The sequence below is a fragment of the Hypanus sabinus genome, chromosome 3 (genome assembly GCF_030144855.1).
Source record: "Hypanus sabinus isolate sHypSab1 chromosome 3, sHypSab1.hap1, whole genome shotgun sequence".
NCBI lineage: Eukaryota > Metazoa > Chordata > Chondrichthyes > Myliobatiformes > Dasyatidae > Hypanus > Hypanus sabinus.
In genome coordinates, this window is record NC_082708.1 from 64,936,539 (window position 1) to 64,950,126 (window position 13,588).

The following is a 13,588-nucleotide window of genomic DNA, read 5'->3' on the forward strand; positions in this document are numbered from 1 at the left end:
CCCCAAATTCGTCTGATGCTTGTCTGACCTCGGAAAAGAATGCTCAATCTATGCATTTAATAAGCTTATAGGTCACCCCTCAACCTCTGACACTCCAATGAGAACAAACTAAGTATATTCAATCTCTCCATGTAACTGAGGCCCTCTATTCCAGGCAGCACCCTGGTGAAACTCTTCTGCTCTTTCTAACACTACTACATTCTTCCTGTAGTGTAATTAAGATCAGATTCAGCTTAGGTTATTGTCACATACAGCAGGTGCAATGAAATTCTTTGCTTACATGCTCACAAAGTAAATAACGTACCAGTAATAATAAACAATACAATAAATATAGTGAAGGGTGCAAAACAAAATAGTGCAAAGTATGCACAATTCAGATAAGTCCAGAACAGTAAATAGTCCCAGGGCAGCCTAAACAATGCTTTGTACAGCTGCACTATGACATCTGTCTTAAATACTCTCTATATCCCTTCATTCCTTTCCTGTTTATGTGTCTATCCAAAAATCTGCTTTTACCCCTGTGTCACTATGATTTTTTAAAAAATGCTTTGTAGATCTCATTTAAAATTTTCCCCCTCTCATCTTAAAACAATGTCCTCTTGTATTTGGCATTTCTAACTTGAGAAACAGACTGACTAATCCAAAGCTCTCAAATCGTATATACTTCTATCAAGTCACATCTCAACCTCTAATGCTCCAGAGGAAAAAAAATCAGAGTGTAACCAACCTCTTCTTACAGTTAATACTCTTCAATCCATGAAACATTCTGGTGAATCTCTTCTGCACCCTTTCCAAAATCACATCCTTCCTGAAATGCAGAGACCAGAATTGCACACAATACAGCTGCAATATTACTTCACAACTTCATTCTCAACACCACAAACCAGTGATGGCAGATATATACTATATGCCTTTACTACTCTCACTAGTGTTTCCACCTTCAGGGAGCTATAGGCATCTCCAAAATCCCTTTGTACATCAATGCTAAAGGGTCCTGCTATTTATTGTATACTTGTCTCTTACATTTGGCCTTCTAAATCAGAATCAAGTTTAACATCACTTTCATATATTGTGAAATCCGTTGCTTTGCGGCAGCAGTACATTGCACTTGTCCAGATGGAAATCCATCTGTCATTTCTCTGCCCATATTTTCAACTCATCTATATCATACAGCATCCCTTGACAACCTTGCTCACTTTCCACAACACCATTAATTCTTCTGACATTTGTAAATTAATAATCAGACCACATTTCATCCAAATCATTTATTTGAAGTCATAAACCCAGGTCCCAGCACCGATCCCTGCAGAACGCTATTCATCACAAACCTCCAGTCAGAATAACAACCCTCCACCACAAACCTGTCTCCAAACCAATGAATCAATTTGAACAACATGGATCCCATGTTTCTTAGTCTTCTGAATCAGCCTACTATGAGGAACCTTTTTGAATTCTTAACATCTGGACAGCAAAGATGCATACATCAGGATGCTCTTTAATGACTACAGCTCAGCATTCAATACAATCATCCCCTCAAAACTAATCAAGACCTTGGCCTCAATAACCCCTTGTGCAATTGTATCCTCGATTTCCTCACTTGCAGGCATCAGTCAGTTCAGACTGGCAACATCTCCTCCACCATCTCCATCAGCACAGCTACACCATAAGGTTCTATGCTTAGCTCACTGCTTTACTCACTTTACAATTATGACTGTATGGCTAAGCACAACTCCAATGCCACATCAATGTTTGCTAATGACTCCTCTGTCATAGGCTGAATCAAAGGTGGTAAGGAATCAGCTTATAGGAGGGAGATTGAATATCTGGCTGAGCAGTGCCATAACACCACTTAATGTCAGCAAGACCAAGAAGCTGATTATTGACTTCAGGGGGAAACCAGAGGTCCATGAGCCAGTCCTCATCAAATAAGGAGAGGTGGAGAGGGTCAGCAACTTTCAATTCCTGTATCATCCCTGGGTCCAACATGTAGGTGCAATTATGAACCAAACCCTTACTTCTTAGAAATTTGTGAAGATTCTACAACTTTGACAAACTTCTGTCGGGGTGTAGTGGAGAGCTTATTGACTGGTTGCATCACACCCTGGTATGGTAACATCAATATCCTTCAACAAAAAAAATCCTCCAAAGGTAAAGAATATGGCCCAGTCTGTCATGGATAAAGTCCTCTCCACCATTGAGCACATCTACACAAAGCATTGTTGCAGGAAAGCATTATCAGGGCCCCCCTCCCCCCTTAACCAAGCTCATGCTTTCTTCTCACTGCTCCCATCAGGAAAGTGGTACAGGAGCCTCAGGACTCACACCACCAGGTTCAAGAACAGTTATTACCCCTTAACCATCAGGTTCTTGAACCAAACAGGATAACTTCACTCTACTTCTCTTGCTCCATCATTGAAATGTTTCCACAACCCATGGACTCGCTTTCAAAGTCTCTTCATTGCTTATTTATTATTTTGCTTTTTTCTGTATTTGAAGAGTTTGTTGTCTTTTGCACATTAGCTGAACACCCAAGTTGGTGTGATCTTTTGTTAACTCTATTACAGTTACTATTTTATTATGGATTTATTGGGTATGCTGCAAGAAAATGAATCTCAGGGCTAAATATGGTGACATATATATGCATTTTGATAATAAACTTGGAAATCCATGTAGACAATATCCATTTTCCTACCCACATCTTCTCAGTCACTCCTCAAAAGACATCCCAAGACTTGCCCTTTATGAAGTCCTATTTATCCCTAATGCCCATGCTTTTCCAAATATGAACAAATACTATCCCTAATAATCTTCTCTAATAATTCCCCTACTACAAATAACAGGCTGACCAGTGAAAGTGATCTTTGACTTAATGTTAACTGTTACTCTTTCCACAAATGTAGTCCACCCTGCTAAACATTTCTACTATTTTCTATTTTTACATTAAATGACATTTTTTAATGTTGCCATACCACTCAAGGTTATCCTTTTCCCTGGAATTGTTAAACACAAAATGATTTTAATAACTACTACACTACTACATTTAATTTAAATTGTAGAATTTGTGTTAAAGGCAGAAAAATACCTTCAATGCAAATTAATGGCACAAGAATGTTCAGTTACATTCCAGGTAGTCTTTAGGAATCAAAGTTTACTTGCTTCCAGTGCAATTTTGTGGACTGAGGTCCACGATGACGTCAATGTGAAACCTGCAAACTCTGCCATAAGTGAGGCAGCAGATGCTTAACAGGGCTCCTTGGGTGGTGCTAATTCCTTATATTGCTTACATTAAGTTTTTGTATATTAACAAATATCTTCAACTTCCTCACAGACAGGACCCAGGCTGTAAAAATAGGGGACAATCTCTCCTCTACAATCATTCTGAGCACCAGTGCCCCACAAGGCTGTGTACTCAGCCCCCTGCTGTACTCACTTGTACACCCATGATTGTGTAGCCAGGTATCGAACTCAATATATAAGTTTGCTGATGACACCACAGTTGTAGGCCTTATCTTGGGTAATGATGAGTCTGAGTACAGAGAGGAAATTAAGAACCTGCTGGCATGGTGTGAAGACAATAACCTATCCCTCAACGTCAGCAGGAGGAACAGGTCAAAAGCTTTAAGTTCCTGGGGTGAATATCACAAATGACCTGACTTGATCTAACCAAGCAGAGTCCACTGCCAAGAAGGCCCACCAGTGCCTTTATTTCCTGAGAAAGCTGAAGAAATTTGGCCTGTCCCCTAAAACCCTCACCAATTTTTATAGATGCACCGTAGAAAGCATTATTCTCGGGTGCATCACAACCTGGTATGGAAGTTGTCCTGTCCAAGACCGGAAGAAGCTGTAGAAAATCGTGAACATAGCCCAGCACATCACACAAAGCAATCTTCCATCCTTGGACTCACTTTACACCGCACGCTGTCAGAGCAGTGCTGCCAGGATAATCAAGGACACGACCCACCCAGCCAACACACTTTTTGTCCATCTTCCCTCCGGAAGAAGGTTCAGGAGGATGAAGATATGTATGGCCAGATATGGGAACAACTTCTTTCCAACTGTGATAAGACTGCTGAATGGATCCTGACCCGGATCTGGGCCGTAGCTTCCAAATATCCAGACCTGACTTGCACTACCTTACTTTCCCTTTTCTATTTTCTAATTATGATTTATAATTTAAATTTTTATAATATTTACTTCAATTTGTACTTCAGGGAGCACAAAGCGCAGAATCAAATATCGCTGTGATGATTGTACGCTCTAGTATCAATTGTTTGGTGACAATAAAGTAAAGCAAAAAAAATGTCAATATAGACCAGGTCTTCAAAGCCATTTTAAATTCTCTTAGCACATTTTGAGTGGTTCAGGACTAGGAGTCAAAGGAAAAAGTACTCCCCTCTTTCTCCCTCCCCACCACCAAAAGAGGCTTTGAGAACATCCTTGGAACCTTTCCTTTTGTTAATCTGGAAAACTTGCTATATAACTTGTAATAAAGAGTTATATTCAAAAGTCTAATGTGTCATCAGACTATAATTCATAGAAGCAGAATTAGGCAATTTGGCCCGGAGTCTACTCAGCTACTTAATCATGGCTGATCTTTTTTTATCCCACTCCTCGGCTCCATTCCCCAACCTTCTCTCCATAATCTTTGATGCTATGTCCAATCAAGAACCTATCAAGCTCTGTCTTAAATACACCCAACAACCTGGCCTCCACAGCTGCCTGTGGTAACACATTCCACAAATTCACCACCCTCTGGCTAAAGAACTTTCTTCGCATCTGTTTTAAATGGATGCCCCTCTAACCTGAAACTGTGCCCTCTTGTCCTACACTCCTCCAACATGGGAAACATCCTTTCCACATCTACCATATCTAGGCCTTTCAACATTCAAAAAGTTTCAATGAGATTCCCCTTCATCCTTCTAAATTCCAGCGAGTACAGACCGAGAGCTATCAAACAATACACACGATTTATTAAATTCTCAGTTATTGGGATACAAAGCTAAGAGAGGCGGCTAAATGGTTTTTTTTTATCCTGGTAATAGGTTTGTAAAAATTGGCTGTTTGATTTCCAGTGTTATAAGCTGTCTCCGAAGTGCAAAAGAGGACAAAGCACCACTGCCCGCCCAGCTTTCTGCCAGAACAGACCTCATTCTCTTCAAATATATTTCTTCACAATAAACACCAAAATATGATTTAATACTAATAAGTCACATCTGTTAAAAGGAAAAGGGGATACAGAGTGGCTTGCTTTGCAAGATTTAAAATGAGTCAGCTCTGTATAAAAACCTACCCAACTAATATTTTTCAGGCTGTGACTTTTTTAAGTCATTGCTATATCCAACCTCTCATATAAATATGGTGATCATAACCCAGAATGATCTCAGAGTTATGGAAGAAAAACTAATGATAAAGTATGCTTCCCACACAACTTTAAATCATGTTTTCATTTTCCAATCAACATTTAAATTATTCATGTTTATCAATAGCCATGTAGTATATCCAAATCTGAGTTTACTTAATATCTTCTTTGTATTTTAATGGATTGTTTCCAGCATAGCATCACTAGGTTTGTAATGCAAAGTCTTCTTTCACTGCTTAAAATATTCTCAATACACGTCCTTAGCAAATGGTGAAACAGAAAATTATCAGAAAAATAACACTTAGGTCAAATTAGATCATTTCTGCACCATCTAAATAAAGACTATGGTTCATATCGTGACACCTACCTAGTAGTGCTTGAAATAAGCCACTTCTAAAGATATTTATAACTTTTTCAACTGCAATCTTCAGTTGTTTTTCCTCTGGTTTCTTCAGTTTTGAGCAGTAGTCCTCAAGAAGCAGTAAAGCTCGTTGGGTGTCTAAAATGCAGAAGGAAAAAATGAGTTTGAAGATTTGTGGAATTAAGGTCCATTAGAATACACACAAGATAAATTTACTCATGTACTGGTATTTCAACCTATGATCTCTTATCAATCATAACTTGTCTACAGATCCAACACAATGTAATTAAACCACAATCTTTTCTGCAAAGATGAACAGCTAGAAAGTAACCCAATATTGAAATACTCTGCACTTTTTTTTCTTTACTGTGTTACAGTCTTCTGATGCTGCAGCCAGCAACCCAATGCAACTTTTTATTTAGACACTCTCACAGCAAGTGTCAAATTCCAGCTAAATTGGAGCTCTTCACTCTCAGAATAAAGATATTTGCAGCTCAAATTAGTAACAATGAAATGAAGAAATAAAAACATAATAAATTGGGTGCTAAAATTCTGAGATTGTGGTGAACTACATATACCTGTTTGGACACGGCCCCCCCCCCCCCCCCGCTGACTGCTCCTGTGGCTCCTCCCACGGACCCCGGTATAAAGGTGATTGGAGACACAGCCCCGGCCTCAGTCTCCAGGATGTAGTGTGGTGGTCAATTGCTGCTTGTTCTTTCTTCCAGCCAATAAAACCTATATCTCACCTCACATCTCCGAGAGTTATTGATGGTGCATCAGAGATTAAATAACTGATCCAGAAGAGGAATATATCTGCTGAAAACACTGTTTATATATGTTGTTAACATTTCATTAATCCCATCAAAAAAACTATACCTTTGAAAGTATAAGAATCTGAAATTTGAACTCTTAATAAGAACTGCTTCTGTACCTCCATTCCAATATTTCATGCTGTCAGTGAAATTTTGTTATAAATGCCTTTTCATCTGAACTTGCATCTCAAATACAAATATAGACTTTCCAAAAGTAATTCTCTCTAAACATAAATTGTAATGAGATAACTTACATCCTCCGAGAACATACTGCTCAATTTTACATGTCAACAAACTGTATACCCTCTTGATTTGCTTAAGCTTGTTTTATTGTGATGAATTGAATCTACAAACTTCTGACTTTGAAATGAGGAAGTCCTAGCAATTCCTCCATTACTGGCATTAGGAAGATTGGACAATGGAAAGATACTTAGAAGCAGCAAATTGAAGACTAAAAGATTTAAATAACAAAATACTAAAGGAAACAGTGCATTTTTAGACACAAATTTGGTAGTGGGCCACTATCTTGAACCACTCATCCTTCTGATGAATATAGATCTGCAGTTTAATTGAGACAAGAATTCTGGTTCTGAAGAGGAATACATCTCCGTCTCACAACGCTGTGCAAGTTTGGTGAAAACATCTAGGTGACAATATTCCTTTGCATCTGCAACCCTTTGCACCAATTTAGAATGTGCTATTGAAGGAACCTGCAAGTAACTGTTTTGTGTACATTTACAAAATACACTGGAGTCTTCATACACTCGGAACAAAGGGTCCATATGTTTAAGATGATTAAAGGAATGCCAGTCATGCAGATTACTTTGTGGGAGCAGAACATCAGTTCCATCCTGAAGAAGGCCCAGCAGCGGATATACTTCCTGCGGCTCTTGAGGAAATATGGTCTGCCTCAGGAATTGCTGCTGCAGTTCTATACTGCAGTCATTGAGTCTGTCCTGTGCACCTCCATCACTGTGTGGTTTGGAGCCACCACCAAGCAGGATAGAACCAGACTACAGCGCACAGTGAGGACTGCCGAGCGCATCATTGGAGCCTCCCTGCCCTCTATTGTGGACCTGTACTCTTTCAGGTTGAAGAAGAGGGCGGAAAACATCATAAAGGATTCCTTCCATCCTGCGCACGGACTGTTTGAACTGCTTCCATCTGGTAGGCACTTCAGATCCCTCCAGACTAAGACTAATAGGCACTGGAGAAGTTTTTTTCCCTACTGCGGTCACTTTGCTGAACAGTTAACTGCCGGCTAACTATTACTTGGATTGCACTACTTGCATGTAAAATCTATATTTTCATTTATATTTATCATTATTATTGTTATGAGCAGAGAGACAACATCTGCCAGAAGTAAGTTCCTTGTATGTGCACAGGTACTTGGCGATTAAAGTCTGATTCTGATTCTGGATGTCATCAAACTTCTTGGATGTTATCAGAATGTTTTTTCTATTACACACTTGATGGTTATTGACTGGCACTTGTAGTCTAAATGTTAACTATTGCTTATCAATCTATCAAATGTCACCCAGATCTTTCTTCAAACAGTATTTGATTGATTCTTTTTCTGGGGAAATGTAAAATTAAACTGAATGCTGTCTAATCATTACCAAGTGTTCCAACAATAAAAGGAAAGTCATCTGTAAACCAAAGAATGGTTTGGAGAAGGAGCACTTACAGTAATACCCTGGGTTTAACAAAGATTGATCCCCAACAACAAGCACCTCTTTTTTTTAAATGAAAAACTCCAGCCAGAATAAAGCTTTACACTGAATTATTTACACTGGCCATTTTTCTCTTGGAATCCACAATATCACATTATGTCAAAACCTGCTTAATGTCAAGGAGAAAGACTCAAAATCTGTATCTGGCTGATGCTTGCATCAAGGTGACAATGACAATTGAAATTAAGCCTTTCAGTGACAGTGATAATTGAAATTAAGTGTTCCTGGCTAAATGCAAACAGAATGGATTATCAAATAATTGGCAAGAGCTACCTGAAGGCACTATCAATAGAATCTTCCTCTTTGATAAACGTTTGTAGACAAATGGGATGATAATTAACCAAATTCGGCTTGCCTTCCTTTCTGCATTCAGATCATACCTGGGCAAATCAGTATGTGAGAAGTATGGTTAGATTAATGATAAAGTGTAACAAATCAAATTCTGAAGGATGCCAAAGATATATTATCCATTCAACACCAGTGGCGAAGGTTGCAAATATTGACATTCACATGCCTAATTCCACCAAAATGTTGAAGAGAGCTTTTCTTTAGTGTTTAATTACCTTGCACCATTCACACTTAGATTCACCAGGACTGTTCCAATGATTGCTAACCACATAATTCTATATATTCTATGTCATTTTTGCTGCTAAACCAAGTTGACACTGCATTTTAAGAGTTTTATGAGTATAGGCTGAGCAAGCTTGGGTTTTTGTCTTTGGAGAGGATGAGAGGTGACTTGATATATGTTGCAAGAAGATGAGAGACATAGAGTGGGCAGCCAGAGTCTTTTTTCCAGGGTAGAAATGGCTAATTACAAAATGTTTGGAGAGTACAGTATAGGAGGGTTGTCAGAGTTAAGTTTTTTTTAAATGTACACATTTATGGGGTATGTGCTGCCAGGGCTGGTGATAGAGGTAGATACATTAGGACATAGGTGTCAAACTCAAGGCCCACGGGCCATATCCGGCCCGGCGTACAATTATATCCGGCCCACTAGATCATTTTAGATAGATCTATTATTTTAATTATTAATGACCCGGCGATATGAAGCCTATGATTGTAAGTTAATACCAATCATAAAAATAATGCTTGCTCAGCAGTCTTCTTCATAAGAAACGGAATTTGTGAAGTGAAACATTTTGTAGTTATAGCAGAGACTGAGTCACATGAGAACAGGCTGAAAAAACGGAGGTAATGAAAGCTGCGTTCGCACGCGCCCGCCTGATCCGACCCGCATGAAGCTGCATTTTGCCCAACCGGCCCGTGACCTAAAATGAGTTTGACACCCCTGCATTAGGACATACGAAAAATGGAGGGCTATGAGAAGTAAATGGTTAGATTGATCTTGGAGTAGCTTAAACGGTTGGCATATTTTGAGCCAAAGGGCCTATACTATATTGTTCTATGTACAAAGTAAAAAAATACAAAGTACAAATGTATCACCATATACAACTGAGATTAATTTTCTTGCAGGCACACTCAATAAATATATGATCATATAACAATTACAGCACGGAAACAGGCCATCTCGGCCCTTCTAGTCCGTGCTGAATGCTTACTCTCACCTAATCCCATTGAGCCGCACTCAGCCCATAACCCTCCATTCCTTTCTTGTCCATATACCTATCCAATTTTGCTTTAAATGACAATACCAAACCTGCCTCTACCACTTCTACCGGAAGCTCGTTCCAAACAGCTACCACTCTGAGTAAAGAAATCCCCCCTCATGTTACCCTTAAACTTTTGCCCCCAAGTCTCAACTCATGTCCTCTTGTTTGAATCTCCCCTACTCTCAATGGAAAAAGCCTATGCACGTCAACTCTATCTAGCCCCCTCATAATTTTAAATACCTCTATCAAGTCCCCCCTCAACCTTCTATGCTCCAAAGAATAAAGACCTAACTTGTTCAAGCTTTCTCTGTAACTTAGGTGCTGAATCCCAGGTAACATTCTAGTAAATCTTCTCTGTACTCTATTTTGTTGACATCCTTCCTATAATTTGATGACCAGAACTGTACACAATACTCCAAATTTGGCCTTACCAATGCCTTGTACAATTTTAACATTACATCCCAACTCCTATACTCAATGCTCTGATTTATAAAGGCCAACATACCAAAGGCTTTCTTCACCACCCTATCCATATGAGATTCCACCTTCAGGGAACTATGCACCATTTTTCCTAGATCACTCTGTTCTACTGCATTCTTCAGTGCCCTACCATTTACCATGTATGTCCTATTTGGATTATTCCTACCAAAATGTAGCACTTCACACTTATCAGCATTAAACTCCATCTGCCATCGTTCAGCCCACTCTTCTAACTGGCCTAAATCTCTCTGCAAACTTTGAAAACCTACTTTATTATCCACAACGCCACCTACCTTAGTATTATCTGCATACTTACTAATCCAATTTACCACCCCATCATCCAGATCATTAATGTATATGACAAACAACATTGGACCCAGTACAGATCCCTAAGGCACACCACTAGTCACCAGCCTCCAACCTGACAAACAGTTATCCACCACTACTCTCTGGCATCTTCCATCCAGCCACTGTTGAATCCATTTTACTACTGCAATATTAATACCTAACGATTGAACTAACTAACTAACCTTCCGTGCGGAACCTTGTCACAGGCCTTACTGAAGTCCATATAGACAACATCCACTGCTTTACCCTCGTCAACTTTCCTAGTAACCTCTTCAAAAAATTCAAGATTTGTCAAACAAGACCTTCCACGCACAAATCCACCTTGACTGTTCCTAATCGAACCCTGTCTATCCGGATAATTATATATACCATCTCTAAGAAAACATTCCATTAATTTACCCACCACTGATGTCAAACTTACAGGCCTATAATTGCTAGGTTTACTCTTAGAACCCTTTTAAAACAATGGAACAACATGAGCAATATGCCAATCCTACGGCACCATCCCCGTTTTTAATGACATTTGAAATATTTCTGTCAGAGCCCCTACTATTTCTACACTAACCTCCCTCAAGGTCCTAGGGAATATCCTGTCAGGACGTGGAGATTTATCCACTTTTATATTCCTTAAAAGTGCCAGTACTTCCTCCTCTTTAATTGAGATAGTATCCATAACTTCCCTACTTGTTTCCCTTACCTTACCCAATTCAATATCCTTCTCCTTAGTGAATACCAAAGAAAAGAAATTGTTCAAAATCTCCCCCATCTCTTTCGGCTCCACACATAGCTGTCCACTCTGATTCTCGAGGGGACCAATTTTATCCCTCACTATCCTTTTGCTATTAATATAACTGTAGAAACCCTTCAGATTTATTTTCACCTTACTTGCCAAAGCAACCTCGTATCTTCTTCTAGCTTTTCTAAATTTTCTTAAGATTCTTCTTCCATTCTTTTGTTACGAATGAGGAGCAACTTTGATGAGCAGAAGGATGCAAAGTCGCCCCCCCCCCTTTTGAGAATCACAAAATCACTATTATTTCGGCTCTGATACGAAGGAAATGAGAGAGATAAACAGCTCATACAAATTTATGAGAGAGAGGCACAGCACAGGTTGGAATGTCTCCTATTGACAAAGAGAGAGATTACTGCTATTGTCTCTTGGAGAAGGAATCGTGTATTGAGTACTGCTCTATTCATTGAAACCCCTCAGGGGGCAACCAGAGTGGTCTGGTTGATTGCATCATCCCAACCTGATTGACACCTGAGATCCCGTGAGTGGGGATAAAAGTAGGGTCTGGGAAACACCCCTCAGACGCACCAGGAGAGACGCTACGAGACCGGTGGGGGCTTGTGTGTGTGTCCACCCTTGCCTGGGTGACGAGTCCTCCACAGAACGGTCTAGCTTAAGGACGGAGGGTACGTGAGTGGCCACAACAGTAACGCATCGACTGAACTTTACATTTCCATCAGACAATTCATTATCCCCTAGACAACGATAGAGCTTACTTCTTATTGATTATTATTATACCCACACTTTTAGGTTTAGTATTGATGTTGTATATTATCTGTATATATGCATTGATATTATTTTTGTGTATTTTTACTAATAAATACTGTTAAAAATAGTATCATCAGACTTCAACGGATATTCCTATCTTTGCTGGTAAGATACCCAGTTACGGGGTTCGTAACACTTTATATTCCTTGAGCACCTCATTTACTCCATGCTGCCTATATTTATTGTAGATATCTCTCTTTTTGCCTAACCAAGTTTCCAATATCCCTTGAAAGCCATCGCTCTCTCAAACTTTTAACCTTTCTTTTCAACCTAACAGGAACATAAAGATTCTGTACCCTCAAAATTTCACCTTTAAATGACCGCCATTTCTCTATTACATCCTTCCCAAGAAACAAATTGTCCCAATCCACTCCATCTAAATCCTTTCGCATCTCCTCAGAGTTAGCCTTTCTCCAATCAAAAATCTCAACCCTGGGTCCAGTTCTATCCTTCTCCATGATTATATTGAAACTAATGGCATTGTGATCACTGGACCCGAAGTGCTCCCCAGCACATACCTCTGTCACCTGACGTATTTCATTCCCTAACAGAAGATCCAACACTGCCCCTTCTCTAGTTGGTGCCTCTATGTATTGCTGCAAAAAAACTATCCTGCACACATTTTACAAACTCCAAACCATCCATCCCTTTTACAGTATGGGCTTCCCAGTCTACGTGTAGAAAATTAAAATCTCCCACAATCACAATCCTGTGTTTACTACAAATATCTGCTATCTCCTTGCAAATTTGCTCCTCCAATTCTCACTCCCCATTAGGTCGTCTATAATACACCCCTATAAGTGTTACTACACCTTTCCCATTCCTCAATTCCACCCAAATTGCCTTCCTAGGCAAACCCTCTAATCTATCCTGCCAGAGCACAGCTGTAATATTTTCTCTGACATGCAATGCAACACCTCCCCCTCTTGTCCCTCCGATTCTATCACACCTGAAGCAACAAAATCCACGAAAATTTAGTTGCCAATCACACCCCTCCTGGAACCATGTTTCACCAATAGCTACATCATCATATTTCCAGGTATCAATCCATGCTCTAAGCTCATCCACCTTTCTTACAATGCTCCTAGATTAAAATAAATGCATTTAAGAAATTCTCCACCTCTTCCTCTCTGTTTATCTCCAACAGTACAAAGAACTTTACTGTCTTCTTTTTCTTCCTTCTCCCATACATCTGTTCCTACACTCTGGTTCCCCTCTCCCCTCATATCTAGTTTAAGTCCACTGGAGCCTCTCTAGCAAATCCATAACAGAATAATGTAGGCCTCCATTAGTCTGGATAGACTATGGATTTGCACCTTGG

At 39.5% G+C, this 13,588-nt stretch overlaps 1 protein-coding gene across 2 annotated transcripts in view; it reads right to left on the bottom strand.

Moving 5' to 3' along the window:
• dlg2 (discs, large homolog 2 (Drosophila)) overlaps positions 1 to 13,588 on the bottom strand; it is a 787,731-nt gene that overhangs the window by 763,813 nt on the left and 10,330 nt on the right. For both annotated transcript variants that reach the window (XM_059964524.1, XM_059964523.1), the window contains exon 3: positions 5,727 to 5,858. In XM_059964524.1, coding sequence (XP_059820507.1) covers positions 5,727 to 5,858 — 132 coding nt within the window. The remainder of the gene's footprint in view (positions 1 to 5,726; positions 5,859 to 13,588) is intronic.